The sequence below is a fragment of the Sebastes fasciatus genome, chromosome 7 (assembly GCF_043250625.1).
Source record: "Sebastes fasciatus isolate fSebFas1 chromosome 7, fSebFas1.pri, whole genome shotgun sequence".
Lineage (NCBI taxonomy): Eukaryota > Metazoa > Chordata > Actinopteri > Perciformes > Sebastidae > Sebastes > Sebastes fasciatus.
The window spans coordinates 18,811,826-18,835,057 of record NC_133801.1 but is presented as its reverse complement, the minus strand read 5'-3'; the positions used below and the strand labels follow the sequence as shown (position 1 = coordinate 18,835,057).

At 43.1% G+C, this 23,232-nt stretch overlaps 1 protein-coding gene across 1 annotated transcript in view; it reads right to left on the bottom strand.

Annotated features, from left to right (window-relative positions):
* LOC141770936 (uncharacterized) overlaps positions 1–23,232 on the bottom strand; it is a 55,621-nt gene that overhangs the window by 15,162 nt on the left and 17,227 nt on the right. Inside the window, exons 35-75 of the mRNA XM_074640787.1 lie at positions 22,972–23,116; positions 22,642–22,853; positions 22,227–22,445; positions 21,935–22,041; positions 20,964–21,117; positions 20,460–20,559; positions 19,946–20,118; positions 19,445–19,681; positions 19,109–19,296; positions 18,560–18,680; positions 18,094–18,244; positions 17,740–17,879; positions 16,684–16,830; positions 16,219–16,347; positions 15,618–15,773; positions 13,885–14,001; positions 13,643–13,804; positions 13,267–13,485; positions 12,656–12,826; positions 12,173–12,307; positions 11,205–11,420; positions 9,524–9,702; positions 9,105–9,207; positions 8,856–9,014; positions 8,537–8,699; positions 8,082–8,185; positions 7,800–7,979; positions 7,496–7,717; positions 6,944–7,123; positions 6,612–6,803; positions 5,902–6,051; positions 5,660–5,763; positions 4,690–4,892; positions 3,068–3,288; positions 2,796–2,942; positions 2,508–2,672; positions 1,955–2,106; positions 1,290–1,458; positions 982–1,090; positions 454–590; positions 123–248 (exon numbers count right to left, since the gene is read on the bottom strand). Coding sequence (XP_074496888.1) covers positions 123–248; positions 454–590; positions 982–1,090; positions 1,290–1,458; positions 1,955–2,106; positions 2,508–2,672; positions 2,796–2,942; positions 3,068–3,288; positions 4,690–4,892; positions 5,660–5,763; positions 5,902–6,051; positions 6,612–6,803; positions 6,944–7,123; positions 7,496–7,717; positions 7,800–7,979; positions 8,082–8,185; positions 8,537–8,699; positions 8,856–9,014; positions 9,105–9,207; positions 9,524–9,702; positions 11,205–11,420; positions 12,173–12,307; positions 12,656–12,826; positions 13,267–13,485; positions 13,643–13,804; positions 13,885–14,001; positions 15,618–15,773; positions 16,219–16,347; positions 16,684–16,830; positions 17,740–17,879; positions 18,094–18,244; positions 18,560–18,680; positions 19,109–19,296; positions 19,445–19,681; positions 19,946–20,118; positions 20,460–20,559; positions 20,964–21,117; positions 21,935–22,041; positions 22,227–22,445; positions 22,642–22,853; positions 22,972–23,116 — 6,564 coding nt within the window. The remainder of the gene's footprint in view (positions 1–122; positions 249–453; positions 591–981; positions 1,091–1,289; positions 1,459–1,954; positions 2,107–2,507; positions 2,673–2,795; positions 2,943–3,067; positions 3,289–4,689; positions 4,893–5,659; positions 5,764–5,901; positions 6,052–6,611; positions 6,804–6,943; positions 7,124–7,495; positions 7,718–7,799; positions 7,980–8,081; positions 8,186–8,536; positions 8,700–8,855; positions 9,015–9,104; positions 9,208–9,523; positions 9,703–11,204; positions 11,421–12,172; positions 12,308–12,655; positions 12,827–13,266; positions 13,486–13,642; positions 13,805–13,884; positions 14,002–15,617; positions 15,774–16,218; positions 16,348–16,683; positions 16,831–17,739; positions 17,880–18,093; positions 18,245–18,559; positions 18,681–19,108; positions 19,297–19,444; positions 19,682–19,945; positions 20,119–20,459; positions 20,560–20,963; positions 21,118–21,934; positions 22,042–22,226; positions 22,446–22,641; positions 22,854–22,971; positions 23,117–23,232) is intronic.

The following is a 23,232-nucleotide window of genomic DNA, read 5'->3' as shown; positions in this document are numbered from 1 at the left end:
CAAAAAAAAGACCTCTACATAATTACAATTTTATCCTGCTTTTTTACCTCGCAAACCTATTTACTGTATCTACAAAAACACTTCCAACTACTCAAAACATAAAGAGCATTATCAGCTCATACCAGGTTTACACCAGTACTGAGGTGGGCAGGGTAAGCAGTCCTGTAGGCTGGCACCTCCTGGGGAGCTTCTGACGGTATTTGCAGGACACAACTCAGCCTCCTCTGTGCCCTCAGGACAGTAGAAACCTGGAATAAAAAAATACTTACAGGCATTAACAATTTATTCTAAATAAATATTTAAAGAAAACATTGATTAACTCTTCAAGTTGGAGAGAACTAATCTCAAATGTCAAAGAATTTAAGTATGACAATCTATGTATAAAAATACAAATATGAATTATTGGTAGTGTTTAGGTTGTTGTTGTTTTCTTTAAGAATTGATGTATTTGACCTGGAGGACATGGTCCAGCACACTGCATGCCCCACTGACACTGGGTCAGATTAGACATTGGTCCCTGAGGGGTGAAATCCGCACTCCCAGAAACACAAAGATAGCCCGCAGCACACACACCCTGGATCCTACCGGCCCTGAGGAAAATATACAGAGAAACACTTATACGCACAATAACATTTAGAGGACACTAAGTGTATGCTTCATTAGGCAAATAGAATGATAATTACATTGTTTCTAACATGTTCACCTCACGTATCCATATCTACATTTATTATATTCATGCATATTAAGGTGTTAATTTGGCTGTTCAGTGAGCCATGACTCCTCAACATGATATACTCCTGCATTCTGCTAATTGTGAGAATAATCAGAGCACAGATGGATGTTTGCCTTTGAGCATGTGTCTGTCTGTGTATACGTATATGTACAGGATGTGCATGTGTCTGTGTGTGTATGCATGTGAATGTGAGACATTTGAGAGCTTGTGCATGCACACACTGGGGCTGTGATGCATCCTGTGTATACCTGCAGAACCTCCCTGAAGGGCACGGTAAACACTCTCTCTCTTCTTGTAGCCCTCCCTGGTTTGAATGCGTGTATGTTCCATTAGGACAGGGCTGAGGCACCATTGTGCCTGGAAAGAAAAGATGCAGTAGAGCGGAGGCCGACAGTGTGATTTATTACATAGTTATTACTACAAAAGAATACAGTTTACACTAAAAGAGGCATTTTTTTGTTGTGTTTTTGTATTTCTTGGGACGGTTTATAAGGTTACATATAAATTAAAATTAAAGTTCCCATCCCTTGTAGTCAAAATTGTCCTTTTAGAGTACCTGCAGGGCAGAATGAGTGTGGTGGGCAGGGCCAGGGATCTCCCACTATGGCCTCCTCACAGTAGAACCCAGGTCGGCACGGGATGCAGCTATCTGAGCCCGGGTTCGGCTGGTACTCCCCTGTGGGACAAGGCAAGGCCAGGGCAGAGCCTTCTGGACAATAGTGACCCTAGGAGACAATGGAAAAGAAAAAGGGGTGGGATTCAATGCAGCAGGACATTTTAAATATTTATAACACACCGCTTTGTTGAATACTCGATTTTGACTGGTCAATCAGGGCGTTCTACGGTCTGTTATTTCTTTATAGCAGACCGTTGCTATGTATAACAGACCGTTGCTATGGACGCACACCTAATGTCGGACTCGGGTGGATCATGTTTTTGTCAAATTATTGATTTCTAAAGTAAGTAGCCGTGTAATAAGCGGGATAATGTACAGCTAGAGGATTATTGAAATACACCACATCGCCCTGTCGGGATTTATTTCACAACAATGAACAGCTTGCTGTACATTATCCCTTATTCAACATGGCTCAAGCTTCTCCAGGAAGAGATACTGTTAGAAAAACAAAAAGAACAATAGAAGAGAGGGAAGGAGAGGAAAGGGCATTCAGTGGAAGAGAGAGAATACAGAGAGAAAAAATAATTAGATAGTACATGAATAACCTTGGGACAGAGGAAGGCGTATGGAGTGGATGAAGAGAAGTCAAAAGGGCAGTAGAAACCAGCAGCACAGGGGCCAGTGGGATGGGCCAGACCCTCAGTGGAGCAGTAGTGACCAGCAGGACATGCAGAGCAGCTCTCCATGGACACCCCTCCTATGAAAACAGATAACAGTGATGCAGATCAGACAAGCAGATAACAAGGGATCCCATCAGCACCTCTTTCAAATGCAAATCAAAGCTCCTAATTAAAGAGATGATATTGATATAAAATTACTGTGTAACTAACAGGAAAAATGCCATTTCAATCTGGTATGATTGTACCTGGTTTTAGAATTTGAAACTACTGTCTTTTATTACCTTTTATTATTTTAAAGAACTACTGTCTTACACGTAATATGTGCACGTTCATGCATGAGTGTATGTATGCTGCATGATCTATGATCTGTGTACATTGTGACTTTGGTATGTTGTGTGATGCAGTGGCTTGGAGCCCGAGACAAATTTCCCTGTATCTTATCTTATCTTATCCTAATGAGTGTAAGCAGTAGGTGTACCCTTGGTGTCACGAACACTGCCAAGAGGGCATTGGATTGGGGAGAGGCACCCTGCTGGACAGTAGTGGCCCACGGGGCAAGGTCCGTTCCTGGGGGAGTTGTCAGAGCTCTGCGGTGTTGGCTCCATGGCTCCACCTTGACAGAAATAACCCTGCAAACAAGAACCTAGACAAAAACACAATCAATTTGTGTCTTTGCTACTAAATGGTTTGACTAGTATAAGGGTGTGTCCATTTTGCTAAAAGGCTAGAATAATGTGTCACCATATATATTTGTGTGTGTGGTCACCTTGTGGTGCTGAGGCTCCATGTGAGCTACAGTACGCTCCAGAGGGACAGGGTGAGCAGGCAGAGAGAGAAAAAGCTCCTGTCTGGTTGCTGAACGTCCCTAAAGGGCAGAGCTGAGGCAGGGATGTCCCAGCAGGACAAAAATGACCTGAGAAGAGAGCACTTATTAAATATTGGTTCATTTGACCACTGGACAGTTTTGCTGCTATACGTTAAAGGGTAAGTGATCTGATTTTTTACTGTAGATTCAAAGTTTAGTTTCACCATCCTCACCAGCTGGGCAGACAGAGGGCTCTTGAGTGGCTGAGGAGGAACACATGGACCCTTGGGGGCATATTATACAGCGGGCTGCTCCGGGGGCAGGACTGTAAGTGCCAGGCTCACAGGACAGCTCACTTGCTGAGCCAACAGGACAGCTATGGCCAGCGGGGCATAGGTAGCCATGGGAACCATCAGACGGACTGGGACTGGAGCTGCCACCAAGACACACATACCTGTAGGCAAAAACAGGGAAAACAAACCTCATATCACAAATATTGCCAAAAGCAGCCATTAGTGAGGTTGAGCAATCTGTCAGTGAGGGAATATCATTTCCAGTTTTTGGAGAGGATTTCAGTTTTGCGATGGTATTTAATGTTCTCGGATAGAGGACAGGCCTCAGGATGTGCCCCAAAATGTACTTTGTTGAGACAGATTGTCAATGGACAACAATCCAGTTTGCAGAATTAGTGACATCTTTTAAATCACATCTTTCAAAAAAAGCCTTATTATAAAATGTCTTATTTGCCTGATTTTATTTTTGGCTAAAGTCCTGGAATGTTTCAATCCTGGTTCAACCATGTAAATCACTTTGTAACTTTATTTTGAAAAAAGTACTTTATAAATGAAGTTTATAATTATATTATTATGACTGTGTTTGACTGTATTTAGACAACCTGATTTGATACATTTGACAATGAAATTATTTTCATTGAGGAGAGTTCACTTCATTCAAAAATCACTTAATCAATCAAATTGAATTGAATGAAAGTCTAACCAGTTAGACATATTAATCATCTAGTAATAAATACTCCCAAGAAAGCAAGTACTGACAATTTGAACAGTTTGAAATACACCATACAGTATGTAATCCTAACACAGTTACCATTACCGTTATATAATTATACTTAAGTTCAAATTATTCAGAAATAAGCCTCATCAGCTGCTTCTGTCAGTGTTGCAGTCAGTGATTAATGTCGATCAAAATAATGTTTAATGGCCCAAATATCTTGTAATTGCACTGAATTTTAATTCTGCTTAAATTCTTCTCAGATCTTTTTATTTACAGCTTATAAACGGAGTAGAAATAAACAGCAGAAGTGCTACAGGTGCTTTAAGGTGGGTTTTTATCTTTGAGTATTTATTGCAGAGCATATCTGCAACCCAATGCAACAGAGAGCAAAGCGTTTCAAGTGTGTATCTTATCCTGCTGAAGACACCTGCTCCCTTTCCTGCTGACACTCAACAGACACTCATGTAAAAGCCATCTGCCGTCCTCAATTATCTGTCTGATTTTGTAGTTTATGTGTATGCTGGCTTGCAATTGATTTTTGAACACCGGATATCTTGCAGGCATATTGGAGTGGTGCCTTGAATCCATGTTTAAAATCCTACACATAAATCCCAAACTAATTTACTTTGCGGTAGACATCAGGGAGGGACTGAAAGCAGGAGAGTAAGACTGGGAAAGATAGCTTTCATTTTTAAAAAACAAACTATTTTCTTGAATTCTCTTCAGGTCAAATGAAACAGTTAATGTAAGAGAACAATAAGACCCATTATTGGCGACAACAACAAAACAAGACTGTGTGTGGCGAGATTTGAAACTGAAAAAGCAGAAAAGGAAAAGTTTTTACCCAGCATGACATGGGAGAGCATCTGAGAGCTCTGCTATTGCAGGCCTGTCACAAAACAGTCCAGGGGGGCACGGTGGGCATCCGTCAACTCCCTTCAGTGCTCGGGAGACAGAGAGAGAGCCTGTTGGGCAGGGGAGAGGATAGCCAGTGCCAGAGTGGCAGTAATGCCCAGAAGGACAAAGGAGGCTTCTGGTAGAATTCCTCTGAGAAACAGGAGAACAAATTAAAACATTACAATCGCAATAACATTTGTATTTTTTAATGGCATTACGGAAAACATATTACTGTCAAGTATGCATTGCTTGCATGCATCTTAAAGTCGACTGATGCCCTGAGGCTCTCTTGAGGCTGAACTGTTTATTATACCCCACAATACAAAAGTGCTTGAATGAACACGATAATCTTAAGAGTCTTGTGAGGAATGAGACTAAAAATGTGATGTGGAAGGATCATGTGATCATTACGCATTATGTAAAATGTTGTGCATGACATTTCTGCCCTAGGGGGTATATTGAAAAAAGATTATGGAGCGACTAAAATAGGGAGCAGAAATGTGTTCAGTAAAATTTCCTGGTAAGCTCTCAGTTTGATTTGAATATTTCTTGTGTGCTAGTGGAAATTTAAGCTTGATAGTATAAAGCTAAAGGAAAAGTGATTCATCATCAAGGAACCATCCATAACCATAGCTAATGAAATGTAAATGCAGCCATTTTTTTACATCTCATGTAAATAGTTGACATTTCAGCTAATGGTGCTGTTAGAAAAGAGATAATGGGCAAACTGGGTGAAACATGGAAAACAGGGAGCATGAAAGTGCTTCGGCAATTTCGATTTTTTTTTTTATGTTTCATTAGATGAAAGGTCATAGGGGTCATCCATATCATTATGAATCTTTCTCAGGGAACAACAACCTACTGACCAACATTACTAGTGACAGACCAATAGAGGCAACAGAGAACAATAGCAACACCTGATACTCAGTAGAGTTAGGGCTGGTTGATCCAGCAGGACAGTAGTATCCTGCCTCACAGAGTCCCGTTGGCTGTGACAGACCAGGCTGAGAGCAGAACATTCCTGCAGGAAACACCGACAGAATAAAGTAATCATCATGAATATTTCACATACAACACAGACAGACTTGACTGTGCACAAGTAGTTTTTTCAAGGGTTAGGTTATGATGATGTAGAATAAAACTCTAATCCTTTCCACACCAGCAGGGCAGAGCAGGCAGGCATCAGGACTGGAGGCTCCGAGCTGGCTTTGCACAGTGCCGGGTGGGCAGGGGAACTCCAGTCCTAGAGTCAGTCCGGGCGGACAGTAGTATCCAACGGGACACAGTGCGGGCTGTACAGTACCTTCAACTGAGCCGCAACAAGAAGAATTAATAAACACAGATGGTATCCGATGAGACCAATCAAATGAAACACGATTTCACAAATTGAGAACGTCTTTATCTTTGAAAAAATGCAGCTGCATAATTAAAGAAACGCACTCTGACACTGTAAAATCAGTTAGATTAGCTGAGATAAAGAGAGGTGTAACTTCCATTAGCTGTCCCTATTTTACCTCAAGATGTTTGAGATCTGCTTCAATCAGTAAAACCATGTGCTTCCCAGAGTGACTTTGGACAATCCCCAAAGAATTGATGTGAATGTGTTGCTTTTAATTAAAAAGTGAACATATGGGCTTGTAAAGATTCTGCACTTTGCTAGGCAATGATTTATGTCCTTTCAACTTGTCTCTGATCATAGCTGTGTCCCTTATTAAAACCTGTCCTGTGGCTGCACTGCATGCTAATCTAATGTGACTAGTCCTGGAAATTACGATATCAAACCCCCCTATGAATTCCTCTCGGTGTGATTGTTGAATGTAGAAAAATGCTCTTGCTGAAGATAATTGTAAGATAATCTATGTTTCCCACCTTGACAGTAGTAGCCACGGGCACAGGTGGTGCAGTTGTCTTGATGTGTGTTGCCTGTTTCAGAGCTAAATGTTCCTGCAGGACAAGGCATGGGGACTGGTGTCCCTCTGGGGCAGAAGAAACCTGCTGGGCACAGAGTCTTATCTGCTCCGCTAGAGCCCCAGTCGCAATAAAACCCTGCCCAGCAATCACCTAGGGCACAAAACGGGGAAACAACACGTTCGAATGGAGGATATTATCTTTCAAATTCATCAAATTGAAATTGCATTAAAAAATGGAAACTTACTGAGAAACATAAACATTCATTTTAGGTTATCTCTTATTCCATCTACCTGCTCTTTGCCCTTGTTGGCAGAAAATCCCAGGTGGACAGAGAGATCCAGTTCTGTTATCAGTCGGGTTCGGCACTGTGGCACCCGTCAGGCAAAGAAACCCAGCAGCACACGCTCCTGAAGGCTCAACCAAACCTTCAGATCCACAAAACTGACCCGCTGGACACACTAGGCACTCACCTGCCAAACACAGAGTGACAGCTTTGCCTTCAGTCCAAACAGCAAAACAAGTTACCTGCCAGGGGGGATCAATCACCATGTCTCTGAGATGGTTGCACACTGCTAGCGGTGTCAATGTGTTAAAAAGTAAACTAAATCAAGGAAGATCATTTCCAGAAAAAAAACTTTGTTTCACGAGTCTTGAAACAATTTTATTTTATTGTAGACTGTTCCGATAACCTCGTCTGAAATTATTTCTCCAGTCTAACAGGAAAATCCGATTTGACTGAAGCCCTCGAGAGTTACTCCGCAAAACATAATTTACTCCCCATATCAGTCGAATCAAGATAATCCCACTTTGTGTCTTCTTTCACAAAGGTTCTGGGTTTTTACCTGTGGTGGTGAGGCCGTGGCTGGGGCTGTAGGTGCCTTTGGGGCAGGGAAGAGGCTGACTGTCTGGACTCTCCCTGGGACAGATGTAGCCAGCAGGACAGGGCAGAGGGCTGGAGACTCCAGTTGAGCTCCCCCTGGTGGGGCTGCTACTCGGGTACTGGCAGTGGAACCCGGGAGGACAGGGATTACACTCTTTCTGGCCTGATAAATCCTGGAACCAGCCTGGCAAAAGACATTCAAACAGTGAGGACATCTGCAGAGAGGGCGAAGGCATTTCTACAGTATAAATAAAAGTCAGTCTTACCAAGAGGGCATGTTTTGCAGTAATCTTTGCCTTTTCCTCCAGTCTCATTTTGGTAAGAGCCAGCTGGGCAGGGCGAGGGTATACTGCTGCCCTCGGCGCAGTAGTAACCTGCTGGACAAACACCTCCAGATACACTTGACATTGGAGTAGCAGTCTGGGATCCCTCCAGACAGTAGACACCTGGGGAAAAAAACACTTCAATAAAATGCTTGAAAAGCTACTCTTTTATATCAAGTAGGATTATGCATCACACCGACACAAACTCTCAGTGTTATTGCTGACCTGGCAGGCAGGGTCCGGAGACTGCAGAGAGGCCGGTCTCTGAACAGTAGGAGCCAGGACTGCAGCTACGACACTGAGACTCATCCACAAGCTCGCTCTGCTCACTGTCAAAAGATGCAACTATAAACTTTAAACAGCTGTAGCAAGTCAAGCGATTTCATGTAATTTGGATAATAATTGCTAGGCTTCATCACACCGACTTCATTACACTGACAAAGCATTAAGTTGAACATGGCTCATCATCAATGTCTGTGGATTTGATTACATCTTCAAAATTTCAAATACTACTACTAGATGCATAGAGAACAATGCCTCATCACCATGTACTGCAATACTGTAGTATAAAAGTAAGTTTAGAGTTCAAATTCTTTTAAATCTTATAAATAGGATGGTTTGTGGTAATTAGAGCTATAAGGGAGATTATTAAGCATTAAGAGATATTGCTGAATATGCACCTGAAGGTTCCTTTTGGGCATGGTTTCGGTACAGAAGTCCCCACAGAGCAGAAGAAGCCGAGAGGGCACGGGAATCCAGTCAGACTGTCGCGTGGTATAGATTCAGAGGCTCCGCCAACGCAAACAAACCCTGCAGCACATGGCCCACTGGGGAAAGTCCTCCCTTATATAAAACATATCATTCAAGCAAAGTTTTTAGTGCCTCCAGCTGTTTCAGGAATACATCACCAAATGTATACTGCAGCTGTCTGCCAGATAGATATCTGAGAGACAGACATAACAAGTAACTAATAGGCACAGAGGAGTGGATGCATTGTACCTGTTCCTTTGCAGTACATCCCGGGGTCACAAGGTGAGCACTGCCATTCCTCAACTAGTCCTGACGTGTTTGCGTAGGTTCCTGCTGGACAGGGCTGTTGATTCGCTGATCCGCTGGGACAATAAAACCCTCTGTCACATTGAAGTGGAAGGCTCATTCCTGATGTGCAGGTACGGTACAGAATGAAACTCTAGTTAATCAAAATGTTAGTTACATTTATACAGCAACTTGTCCATCGATCAGCTTTACCTTGATCTGGACAATAGAAGCCAGCGGGACATGTCTCACAGCTGCCCTGGCCTTGTCTGGGCTGGTAGCTGCCTGGGAGGCAGGCGGTCTGTCTGACACTGCCCTGGAGCAACCATTAAATTGACTTTATTAGAATTTATATGTGGAGAATAACATACATCATTAGGCATAACCACGGCACAGCAATTACAGTGGAGACTGAGACGGACGCTACACAGCAAGAAGGCTGAGAAAGTCAAGCAAAACAAGAAGAAGAAGAAGAAGAAGAAAACATCAATTTACTTATAGTATGCAGTGATGCACTTGTCAGGACGGAATAAAAACCACAGCTGAGGAGGAAGCCTCATGCAGAGACATCACATACAATATTCAGCAGTGGTGACAGACAATAGCTTGAAGACTAATACTGGATGGCTGACCTTCTCACAACAGTGTCCCACAGAGCAGACATGTTGTTGTGGTCTCTCAGAGCTCTGTCCCTCAGGACAGTAGTAGCCGTCTGCACACCGGCCACTTGGCTCAGCCGTCCCTCTCTGGTGGCAGTAGTGACCTGGAGGACACTGCTGGCAAGCCTCCACTGTAGACCCACCGAGGGAGCCTGATGGATTGCACACAATATGCATATCAATTGGAAATTCATTCATAAATTGACGAACTTTAAAAAGTCTTGCACTGTTTGGTGTTGTATCTACAGTATATTCTTCTCCATGTGTACACAGTGTTTGTTGACAAACTAAATGGGCATAATGAAAGCATTAAAATAGATAATGATAATTTGCTGTAAAGTACAAACATATTCCCTAATCAGCTTCTAATTCATCACACAAAGGAGCTACAGCACATTTTAATAGGATTCTAGTTGTCCGCCGCGAGACAAGAATACAATTACACAATTAAACCACTTTGTGATTGAAATTATTCATAGGCGCCCAAGGGAGAGTAAAAAAGCTTCAATGGCAGTTTTCATATTCCTCCGCATCACTGAACTGCAAAGATAGACGTCAGTTCATGTAAGGACATTAGCGGGAACAACTGACAAAGTGTGCAGCAAAGAGGATTACTGTAGGTGTTGTATTTCTCAGTTTAGTATTGCGTCTCATTACTCATTCATCATTAATTCATGAGAAAACTATAATTACCGCCTCATGGTTGAATGTCTCCGCCAACCAGTCAAGTTGCAGTTTACATCCATGTCTGTCCAAAATGTCATCACTACAGCATTTTATCCTCTTAGACATTTGTGGGAAATTGTCATAAATTAGAATATGAATTCTTGAGTTATGGCCAAAAGTGTGTTTTGTGAGGTCACAGTGACCTTTGACCACCAAAGTCGAGTCAGTTCATCCTTTAGTCCAAGTGGACGTTTGTGCCAGATGTAATGAAATTACCTCCAGGCGTTTCTGAGATATCATGTTCACGAGAATGGGACGTACGGACGGATGAAGAACCCAAAAACATAATGCCCCGGCCAAGGTTGTCGCCGGCGCGGAGGCATAAAAAGGGCGAGGGATTGCTGATTTGAATTGAATTTAAAAATTAATTGTTTCTCTTTTCAAAGAAAGAGAAAATACATCTAGCACACAGTTTTCTTTTGATCATTAAAAGGTACAGTGTGTGGGATTTGGTGGCATCTAGTGGTGTGGTTGCAGATTGCAACCACGTGAGTACCCCTCCGCTCACTCCGCAAGTGTTCCAAGACCAAGGCCATTCGCCTCGCTCAGAAGTCATCCTTACCATAGTAACACTACTTTTGCACTCTGCAGCTCATGTTTCACAAGCATGTCGGAGTTCAGGTAACGTAAAACCTGACTGTTTGGTTTGTCAATTCTGGGCTACTGTAGAAACATGGCAGAGCAACATGGCGGAGGAGGCGAAGAGGACCCGCTCTCTATGTAGATATGAAGGACTCATTCTAAGCTAAGGAAAACTCAACAATTCTTAGTTTCAGGTGATTATACACTAAAACATAGTTATGAATATTATATTCCATTTCAGCTAATAGATCCCCAAAATGTTATACACTGTTCCTTTAAATGGATTCGATTATTAGATGAATCAATCTAACAATTACAGCTATGTTACAAAAGAGCAATATCTCACTTTTCATGGTCCCAACAGGACAGGGCAGAGGAAGAGGAGTTCCAGCGGGGCAGTAGTGTCCGGCGGGGCAAGGGGTGGCATGGGGGTTTAAAGAGCCTTTGGGGCAGTGATATCCTGCAGCACAGGGCCCTGCTGGGGCATCTCGACCAGTCTGGTTACAGTAAGAGCCAGCCTCACAGGGCTGGGGGTAGGAAGAGCCCATAGGACAATAGAAACCTGAAAAATAGCCACAAAAAGTATCACTGAAACAAAAGAACTTCAGCGGAAACAAAAGTCCAATCAGGAGGATTACTGTTCTTAAGAACATACTCCCTCTAGAGATGGAGGATTTTCTTAAACTCTTATTTTCTGCTTCTTTTACAGTTAACACACCATTTTTTTTCTTTGTTCCAGGGAGCAGTAATTACTTTGCTGCAAGAATTTAAATCTGCTCCTTGCTGGTCTGACATCAGCGGTTATTTTAGTACGGCTGATTTATGCGCACCATCACCCAACCATCTGCAGCTGCTTAAGAGGGAGGTCTAACTCCAACATTTAGCCTTTCAGGTCTTCATATAGGGCAATTATAACCATCAAGAGTGAGGATCAAGTGCGGGAGGTACTCTATTTGAATAACCATCAGCATTTATCTTGTGCTGCTTTTCACAGAGTTACTGTATAAAAGCCTTTTCTGCAATTCTTGACATGTTGTTAAAACTAATGATGAAAGAAAAAAGTGGCCATTCATACACCTTGTCCCGATTTAACATTTCAAATATCATTCGATTGTTCAAATAAAACCAAGATGACATGGTGTTATAGCTGGAATATGCCGCGCAGACTGGAGAGATCAGATGAAATCAGTCATATGTCACAGCAATTTCAGTAAATGGGGCTACCGTGTCATGAGCATGAAAGATTACATGTGTGCCTGAGGGAACCAAATATCACATTGAGCTCACATGAGTTCACTGTCAGGATTTACCCACCCTGAGGGCATATATCTCCTCTGTAGGTGGAGCAGGAATAATGTGGACTCTTGAGACACGGCAGTGAGTGAGTCACAATATGGTCTGAGTCTGCCCGTGGCGGCGTTACCGCTTCGATCCAGTTACCGTCTCTCCCTATAATAGAACGTGGCAGATAAAACATGAAAGATGTCTGAGTTAATATCTTTGTCTCGCAGAGGGGAAACCAAAGAGGAGCCACTCTTCTCTCTCTAAATGCTGATTTAACAGTTTAGACTGCCAAGGGGAACAACATCTTTTCTCAACGTAACACTCTAAGGCAGTGATTAATTGTAGAATACTTGAGGGGAAGGTCAAGCTGAAAAGCTGCGTCTTTGTGGGACATTTATCACAACATGTAAGGGCTTTGCTCTCTAGTTGAATAGTTTGAAGAAATTGATGTCCTGCCCTTTCAAAAGGAAGCATTTATTGTGTTATTACAAACTCAAGAAACCCATATTTTACCAGAATTACTGGAGCTATTGAAGCAGGACAGATTGTGGATCCAGAGGGCAGCGTCTGTCTTTGCGGTATAAACCTCCAGTATTTCACAAAGACAGCTGAATAAAGAGGGGCTGGCTCGAGGTGTGGGGCTATCTGCACCTCCAGAGCAGAAGAAACCTGCAAAACACAGACCTAACACAAGGAGGTATTAGAAAACAAGCATGGAGTGATTATCTATCTCATATGTCATCTTAGCTGATCACATCATTATTTATTATTAAAAAAGATATATATATATATTAAAAAAAAGATTTAAAAAAAGATTATATATGTATAATCTTTTTTTTAATCTTTTTTTTATAATATTTTTATTTAAAAAGAATATATATATTTAAAAAAAAAAATTATATATATATATCTATATATTTATATATAGATATATATATATATATAATCTTTTTTTTATATTTATTTATTTTTTTGTTTTCGAGAACCTGAACCTGTGCTTGGTTGTGGTGTAACAGCTGAAACATGAAATGTTTTGGATTTTACACAATCGGCCCTCTATACTCATTGAGCAATGATAAGACTGACTGTCCTTGACTAATGGGAAACCTGGTGAAATCCCCCACCTGTCGGCTGTGAACCTCCAGGGCTGAGGCAGTATTTCCCCGGGGGGCAACGGTGGCAGTTAGACGGGGAGGACACTCCAGGCACTGGGAGGAAGCTGCCAGCAGGACAGGGTTTGGGTGACCCACTACCCTGAGGACAGAAGTGTCCCACGGGACAAACATCTCCATAAGGCTGGGAGACAGGGGAAGGCTCGGTGGACCCCGGGGAGCAAAAATGTCCTGTGGTAGACAATCCGATTAGACATCTCACTGACAACACTGCAACATTCAAGGGAAACTGTGGTTTATTACAGTGCAGAAATACAGGAGAGGAAAGGACACTCTTATAGCTTAATTCTCTGACACCATTCCCCGTGGTGATTCTGGACTGTCAGACCTGGGCTGCAGGGTCCAGACGGCTCTGTCAGAGCACTGCTGTTACAGAAGGAGCCAGAGGGGCAGGGGGAGCAGTCAGTCAGGGACGTCCTGCCAGCTGATGGACTGACACTGCCCACCGGACACGGAGAGGGCACAGATGAACCCTCCGTACAGTAGAAACCTGCCCAAAGGTGCACGTCATCAGTTCACCTTTGTTTCTTTGTGTACATGTGAGTGCACGTGTGAGTTTTTTTTAATTACCTGGTGGGCAGGTGTTACACGTGGACTGTCCAGATGAAGATTGGAAAGTGCCAGCACTACAGATGGCTGGCTCAGCACTACCATGTGGGCACGCATGGCCAGGCGGGCACTGACATCCTGCGACACAGTCAGATAAAGAAAAGTTCAAACTCAGTTCCTTGTTAACAATGAAATCAAGAGTAATGTGAATATATAGACTATTCTACTAATGTGACATATCATTTTAAATCCATGTATGTGGCAATTAGAATAAAAGAGCAAACAAAAGCATGGCTGGTGCATTTCACCATGCTCAATGTGGTACCATGGAAACAAAGGAATGAAGAAGAAAGTGACTCTGAGCATTATTCGTCCTGTATTGAAATCCTGTGGGAGGCAAAGAGAAGAGAAAGCAGGCTCAGCAGCAGGTGTCCTGACTCTGACAGCAACGACTCTTTATAGGTTCTGGGCCATTTCATGCTCAAATTAGCAAAACGTCTCCTCGATGAAAGGCGAAAAGGGGGTCGAGGATGCCTTTCAAAGAATCTCCAGGTGTGCATGTAATACAAAAGGAGGAGGAGGAAAGCACATCTGAGGCATAGAATCACCTCCATGCTGCTTGTAGAGTATGTATGATTTGTAATGTAATTTATGAGTTCTGCGACACATCCAGAGAACCAGTTAGCTACTACACCAGGTACAAAACAAACTACATAAGGGAGCAGACATAAACAATGCAAATTCATAGAAAAGACTTTAAAGTAACGTATTACAGTTACAATCATTGCTACAAAGGTGGATCCTAAAGGCTTACATACCAGCAGTTAAACTGCAAAATATGTCAAAGAACGTTTTCTTGTAAGTTAGATTTCAAATTGCGTCAACAAAAAGGATGAGTACTGATTAGTTGAAACTGATCAAAAGAGATAGGAGATAGTTGCTATCTAATGAAAACCATGTATCTCCAATGTTGGTAATTTTAAGTTTTGCAGATAAACTTAAAAGGTACAGTATGTAGGATTTGGCAGCATCTAGTGGTGTGGTTGCAGATTGCAACCAACTGAGTCCCTATGGCTGGCGATATCACGGTTTTGCACTCTGCGGCTCATGAGACAACAGTTTCACAAGCGTGTCAGAGTCAGTCTCTCTAGAGCCAGTGTTTAGTTTGTCCATTCTGGGCTACTGTAGAAACATGGTGGAGCAACATGGCGGACTCGGTGAAGAGGACCTGCTCCCTATGTAAATATGAAGGACTCATTCTAAGCTAATGAAAACACAACTATTCTTAGTTTCAGATGATTAATAATTAATAATTAATAATTAATAATTATTAATAATAAACAACAACCAACTAGGTTTTCGGAAAATGCTTCGTCACAAATCTGAAAACTGTGTTTCTTGGCTTGATATTTCAGAGATACATGGTTATCACAGGTCAAGACAAAATGCCATATGGAACATGTTGACAATTTGATTCACCTTACTTCAAAGTACAACCATTTTGGTGTATAGTATTTTGTCCACATTAGAGAATGTGCAATATCATTCATATGTTAAGCTGCACTACGGTACTACCTTTTACAGTGAGTAAAGTAAGTGAAGCTTTTATCTTCTGAACCACTCTATCATGTGAGCATAACCATTTGGAAACCAGACTTACTGTACGTGATCAGACTTTGTGTTAAGAAAATGATGAAGTGCAAAGACTACCGTGGTTAAACCTCAGCTGACCCCTGATGATGTGTGTACTGTACCTGGCTGATGTCCAGACACTGATCCTGTTGGACAGAACCACCCCGGGGGACAGAGAAGGTCGGCAGAGGTCTGCGCCCACGAGGGGCAGTAGGAACCCGGGTAACAAGCTTCACAGTCAGCCGCAGACTCAGCCGCAGACCTCCCCAAGAAAGTGCCTACATGGAGGAGACAAATTATCATGTAAGTAAAAAATAATGTCCACTCTACTTTTTTTTCTCTCCCTCTCTCTCACACACACATAGACAGAGAAAAAGTAAATAGCATGGCATAATAGTGTCATGCATGCGCCACATAGATGGCTCCATTTTTTCACTTAGTTAAGTAGCTGGCTGACTAGAATGACAGTTTTATTGGGCTCCCATTAGGTTTTACAGCGACCTCTAAAGTTCTGGATACATTGAGCCGTTATATTATACCTCTGGGGGCTTTATGGAACTGTACACTACCTTTGGAGACAGTGTAATAAAAGCAAGAGGTCAGACACATGGCTTACTCAGGGAAATTACAGGCGACTTAATGTATATGTACTTCTGTTTAACATGGCAACAGAAATCATTTCCACTTCTTTCAGAGCTCTGTTTGGATATGTTGGTTTTCTACCTGGAGGACAGGGACTTGGCTTTGCACTCCCTTTAGGACAATAGTGCCCTGTAGGACACACACCACCATGGACCTGACCCGGGGTTGAATCGCCAGGAAGTGGGGATGACGATGCGGTATCTCCTGTAACTGAGACAATAGACCTTTATTGGATGTCATTACTCATTAGGTTAATGAGTGGGCTAAAAGGCCAGGGCCGTTTTTTTGCAATCCCAGGGAAGCAGTGGGGACTGGTAAATGTTCTGTGGAGAACCCCTCCAGCACTGTGGAGTCAAAGGTCATGAAAATGTTAAATAAAAACAGAAGTGCATCGAAAGAAAACGGTGCACAGCACGGTGTTTTTCAAGCTTGTGTCAGATTACCCCGTTTGTTTTGTTTTTTTAATATTACAAATACCATTTCTCAAATAAACCAGTTGTGCATTTATTAACATTACATAAAGGGCAAGGAGTATCAGCCTGTTACCTGTGGTATTACCCCATGGTGTGGCCTTTCTGGATCCCTCTACGCAGTAGAAGCCTGGGTTGCAGGGCCCAGATGAAGAGGAGAGGCCAACCTCAGCGCAGTAGTGGCCAGACAGACAGGGCTGACATACTTCTACAGAAACGGCCCCTGGAAAAACAGAAATACAACTCATATGTTCGATCAGAAATGACTAAAAGAAAAATGACTTGTTTTCAGTAATTGATTTCTGATGAGGGAGGGTGGGAAATTCTTTCATTGATTACAAAAATTCACACCAACAGCACCAATACCTTCAGTTAAAGGGACTGTTTGTAACTTTTTACAGGTATAAATCTACCGGGTCGGGATCCCATGCACGCTCGCGTGTGGCCGGAGTCTTTGCTCCTCTGCCTGCCTGCCTTCACTCACACATCGCGTGCGTTCTCGCCGTCTCGCTCCACCTCTAGACGTGCATGCGCGCACACTATACACTGCAGGAGAGTTAGTAGCTCTGAGAATATCTAGTAAATGTACAGTGGACGTTTGTGTAGAAATAATTGCTGCAGCTCCTCCATACCAACAGAGGTTTCCCGTGTCTTGTGAAGTGACGGAGCGCCGCAGCGAGAAACGTTATCGTCTCCGACCGGTTGCCAGTGTTTCCCGGCGGGCGCAGTCGGGAGACGATAACGTTTCTCTTCCTGCTTCAGCCCCGGCACCGACCCGCTTTTCCTGCTTCAGCCAGGAGGCTGAAGCAGGAAAAGCCAACACTGGGATCAGCATTGATTCATGGAGAGACCTCCGTCTGGTCAGCTAACATTACTGCCAAGCAGGTGAAATATAGAGTGATATTGTGGTTTTAGCTGACGTGTGTCGCCTCACCGTTTTGAGCGGTGCTCGTTCATGTCTATTTAGAGCAAACAAGCGCGAGCCCAACGCTGACTTTCGTTGACTTAACGGCCACAGGTGTCGCTGTTAACAAGCATTTGTGAAAGTTACAAATAGTCCCTTTAAGACAGCGCATTATGTTGAAATGTCCCCACCAGAGTATAGGTGTAATTATTCAGTGTTATCGGTCACCGTGTATGGAGCTGAAGGTGCCTGCAGGGCAGGGTACCATATAGCTGGTACCCTGGGGGCAATAGGACCCTGCAAAGCAGCGGCCTCCTGTTGGGCCCTCCTCTGGCTGGGCAGAAACAGCACCGTGGATACAGAGGTAACTAGGGGCAGCAAGATGATGGAGATTGAGATGATGAGGAGGAGGGGGATTTGGGGTGTAGGAAATGATAAATGAGAAAGACAGAGGGAGACAGAGCATAAGGGAGGTTTAATTATAGACAAGGGAGATAGAACGAAACAGAAACAGGGATGTCATATCTTTCATAGTCTATCTGTGAACATGATGAGGTATGTGTTCAGTTTGCCTGTGTTTACCCGGGAGAACAGTCCCCAGTGGGAGCAGCCAGTCCAGAGGAACTGCAATATCTCCCTGGAGGGCAGAGCTCGCAGCCCGACTTATTGGACAACCCCATCTGCCTGCTGAAGGCGCCAGCTGGGCATGGGAATGCTACACCAGACTGCGTTCCTGTAGATAAATAGCGTATAATATCTACAGATGGTCCAGGACTAAACATCACAGAGCAGTTTGTGAGGGCCGTCCTTATCTTGATTATGCTCTATAATGGTCATTTGCATAATTAGAAAGCCATTTGCTGTTACAGCCACTTAATCAGGAGTACACACAAAACAAGCAATGTCTTGCATGCAATATATAACACATTTTCAGCTAATTAATCAATCTCACAGCATCACTTGTCTCCCATATATATTTATAGCATCATCTGACAACCTTGTGCATTTGTCATGAACGTGTTAGAATAGCTGCATTGTTGTATCCTACCTGGTGGGCAGTAGTGTCCTTTCGGACACAGTGTGGGAGTGGGAGTACTAGACACATGGCCAGTGTCAGCAACCAGTGAGCCAGCGCAGTAAAATCCTGCTGGACATTTAACACACTCTGCCTGTGGAGGGGCACATTACGCACATCATTTTTTTTGCACAGACTAAATACAAAATTAGGACTACAGATGTTCACAAATATCAACGGACATGTACCGTTTCTATGCTTGTGTTGGAGATGATAAAAGCTAAACTATAAACAGTGCACACAGATGTTGAAGACAGTCTCAAGAGAGCCATAACTTCCCCCAGAATGTGCAAATAGCAAAGCCTCATGATATATTAAAAGCCCACCTTTTATAGGTCATATACAGTTAGTCAATAGTGCTGTTTTTGATCCAGTTTTAGAGTAAAACATAGTATCAAGCCATATACTGTGTAACGCAGTAGTGCAGTTAATGTAGGTTATTCTAATTGCATTATATAGTAGTAGTTGGGACAGTAGGACATATGAGAATACCAGCAGTCTGTTCGTCCTCATCTTCCTCACCTGTCCGGGTAAATCCTGGTAGGTCCCTGGCAAGCAGGGTACCTGCCTATCAGATCCAGGTGGGCACATGTTTCCAGATGAGCAGGGTATAGAGGCCTGCTGGCTGCTGTTTTCTCCACCTGGACAGAAAGAGCCAGCTGGACAGATATGAGAAGGGAAAGAGAGCCCTCTGGTGACACACAGGAAACCTGCAAAGCAAAAGGAACGCTGTTAAGCAGCCGCACATGTCTAGTGAAGGGGATTATCAGTAAATCAAGTTATGTAATGGAAGCTTTATCTTCTGGCAGATAAAAGACAAATTAAACACTAATGCATGCATCATAAATTAGTTCCAACCTGGAGGACAAGGCCGGCAGTCGGAGAGATAACTGTTTCTGGAATTGTTGCTGTAATGTCCTAGGGGACAGGGCAGTGGCGCCGCGGAGCCCTGGGGACAGTAATGACCTTCAGGACATCTGTCACCGGTCGTTCCTCCGTCCTCTGGTGTGGGTAACCGGGCCCCAGAGAGGCAGTAGTACCCTGCACCACACCGGCCTGATGCAACACCCTTCCCAGTGGACAAACAGAAGGAGCCTGGTTTGATAGGAAAAAAAAGAGTGAAATTACCTTGAATTACCCTGCAAAAGGGAAAGTGCAGAACAGGCACTGCATACTGTATTAATCCCAGTATTTGTTTGATTATTTCGCTATAGGATAACAGCTGCTTTTCGAAGTATATACTTCAATTTTGTAAATATAATGTTTAATTACCATTTGCAGTCAAGGTCGTCCTAAACTCTGAGTCAACTACTTAACCTTAAGGAAACTCATAATCATTAGCGGTAAATGGAGTGTGACCTGGAGGACAGGGCAAGCAGTCCTGGGGTTGTGCCATCCGAGTGTGGGGGTTGATGGATCCAGCTGGACACGGGTACTGGTGTTTGGACCAGGTCCCGGACGGGCAGTAATGACCCACTGGACACTCATAAGTCCTCGACAGAGAGCCATTACGGCTGCCAGGACAATAAAAACTATCCAGACAAAACAAGGATGGAATGACTTAGTTCTTGTCTGCTGATGATGACAATGAGGCATAAATATTTGTTATAATAAATGTTTAATGTCCTGATGAAGGTCCTTGTTGACCGAAACGTTGCCTAATAAAGCAGAGAAAAGTATGTGCGAGAGCAATTAACTTTATTTGAAATGAGGCATAAACAGACCTGAGTCTCTGTGTGTATATGTGTATACAAAATGAGAGGGGAAATCATTTATGCGTGTAAACATGTACTGTATGTATCATGTTTATATGTGAGAATGTCTGTATGTTTACGGTGCAGAGTGACTGTGTGTGGCTGATAAGCGAGCTCACCCCTGGGGACAGGCGCTGCAGCTGGCTCTGCCGTCTTCTGTACTGATGGTTCCCACGGGGCACTGCTGCGGCGCCACCGAGCCCTCAGAACAGTAATAACCTGGTTGTGTGAAAGCAAGAGTCACGAAAGAGACGCACACTCAAGCGCACAAACAGAGACACGCACAGTCCACGGGGGACAGGGGTTCGATTTCCAGTGTCAACAGAGCAGCTACTTATGTTTAGTCCTATTAACTTGAAAGAAGGTTTTGTTTGTTCACAAAACTGCCTCTGGGCTTGTGTGAATGTTCAACTTAATTCTGTGCTTCACAATTCTCATTATCTTTTGATTTCCATACAATAGCATGCAAAGTCAAGCTGTTTGCTGCTGTTTCCTGTCTAAACAAGAGCAACCTGTTTACATTATCCCCATGTTGTTTTGTTTTATTGACTTTAATGACTTTTTCTCTCCCATTTTTGGGGAAAATGAGATACAGATGTCTAAATCGAGAGGGATCTGATCACCTTTTGGGCATGGTCCTCCCTGCCTGTCTCTCAAAGGAGGGTCAGGGCGATCTGCACCCTCCAGACAAAAGAAACCTTCCCAGCATCGTCCTGAAGGCACTAAGAGCCCCGCAGCATCGCAATAGTAACCGGGGAGACATGGCTGGCAATCCTCCTGAGAGGGGAAATAAGAGAGACAACGAGAGAGGAAGGAAAAGGAAGAGAGAGAGAGAGAGAGAGAGAGGCTATGAGAAAATGGAAAAAAAGAGAGTGGCTCATTGCAACATTGATTTGGGATTAGACATTGATTGGCTGTCACAATAAAAGACAGAGAAAACATTGTATACATACTGTATAGAGCTGGTGTACTGTAGCAGGACTGCAGACCATAACTTGTTTTTAACGTTTATTATAAAGTGTTATAGACATCCCACAGTGTTCAATATTAAATAATAATAAATAATGAAATGTAAATAAGAAATGAAGCAAATAAGACATAATATGAAATAAATAACAGATAAACAATAAATACAGACAAAATATATGACCATGAAACTGTGAAATAATCCAATAGGATTTTTAAAGCTCAGTTCATTATTATGATTGTTTCTGCTTCTTTTCACATTGACAGCAGCAAGGTCAGCCTTTATATCACAATACCATTTCATTTCATAATATCATTGGTCTGTCAATCAAGACAAACAGGGCAGAGCCAGTTATGCAACTGGCTGTTGCCAACATCTGTATGAACATACAGTATACCACATTTTGTCTGTATTTATATTCATATGATTAAAATATTTCTTGTCTTATGAACCACAAAACATCTTGAATTATGCACAGAATTTCACAATTCACAAAACAAAAGAGAAAAAAATCATTACACAAAATTTGCCAATTCTAAGCAAAATGATATCCTGTTGTTACTTTGAGGAGAAAACTCTCAACCGTTATCAAGGAGACATGTGGGTGCAATATTGAGTCAAAGTGACCTGGGAGACTAATTTGGTGCGATTAGAAAAGGTTCCACGTGGACAGGGCAGAGGATGGACGGTGGCCTGGGGGCAGTAATGACCGGCAGGACATGGCCCTCCCTCTTCTGGTGAGAGACACAGAGGACAAAGCTGCCATTTGTCAACCCTCTCAAAATAGGAATACTGATGGAGAACCACTTCCTTAGATAGGCTGACAATTTACATTTACTCACATATTTAGTAAGAACATTACATGTATTGTCAGACTGTGTGAACATGCAGTGCATGTCCGGTAAAGATGTTTGTTTACCTGCAGCCTGTGAGAGAGGTTGTGGAGAGGTGTTTCCATGTGAGCAGTAATATCCTTCCCGACATGGTCCAGTGACAGCTGTGCCATTTCTGGAAGAGCAGTAATGGCCGCCATCACACCGCCTGCACTGAGACACAGACCAGTAGCCAGGGTCAGGACCGTAACTTCCCTCTGGACAGCCTCTTAAGTCAAAGCCAGTTCCTTCAGGGCAGTAAAAGCCTGCAGGCCACAGAGCAAACACAAGGAAATGCATGAATATGAAGGATATAAAAAGTTAAATTGATAGCTAATTGCATCAGTGTGTTTCAGTTTCTTTGGATAATACTTTGCTTGATGACTTCATTAAATTAGCATACGACTGAAAATGTGTTTTTAAAATGGTTTTAAGGGGCATACGAACAGCTGCAACACACACCTGCAGGACACAAGTAAAGAGAGCCAGACACACAGTACCAGCCTGGCACACAGGGTTCACACTGGGTAGCATGTGTGACAGAAACATATGTCCCTGGATCACACGGCACGGGTTGAACAGTTCCCTCTGGGCAGTAGTAACCCTCAGGACAAGGTCCCCCTGTAAGTCCATCAGTAGGGGTGGACGTGACGGCTCCCTCTACACAGTAATATCTGCATAAGGAACATGAGAGCATGACAACTCTATGACAGGATGAAAATGAGGAAGTCTTGAACAATAACAAGGACACAAGTAAAATGCATTTGTAAAGTTCATCAGAGTCTGTTGTACCCCCCACTGCAGGGTCCACTAGGTCTAGTGAGGCCGGCAGAGTCACAGTAAAACCCCCCCAGACAGGGTTTGCAGTCCTCCTGTATACGCAGGCCTGAGCTGTTTGACCAGCTTCCTTCAGGGCAGGCCACGGGAGCTGTGGTGCCTGTAAAAATGACACAAACATCAACTCATATTATGCAGAACATGATGAAGAAACTATTAAAAGATGACATGACAGTTATTAGGTTTGGCGATACAATAAACTGTAACAATGTTTTA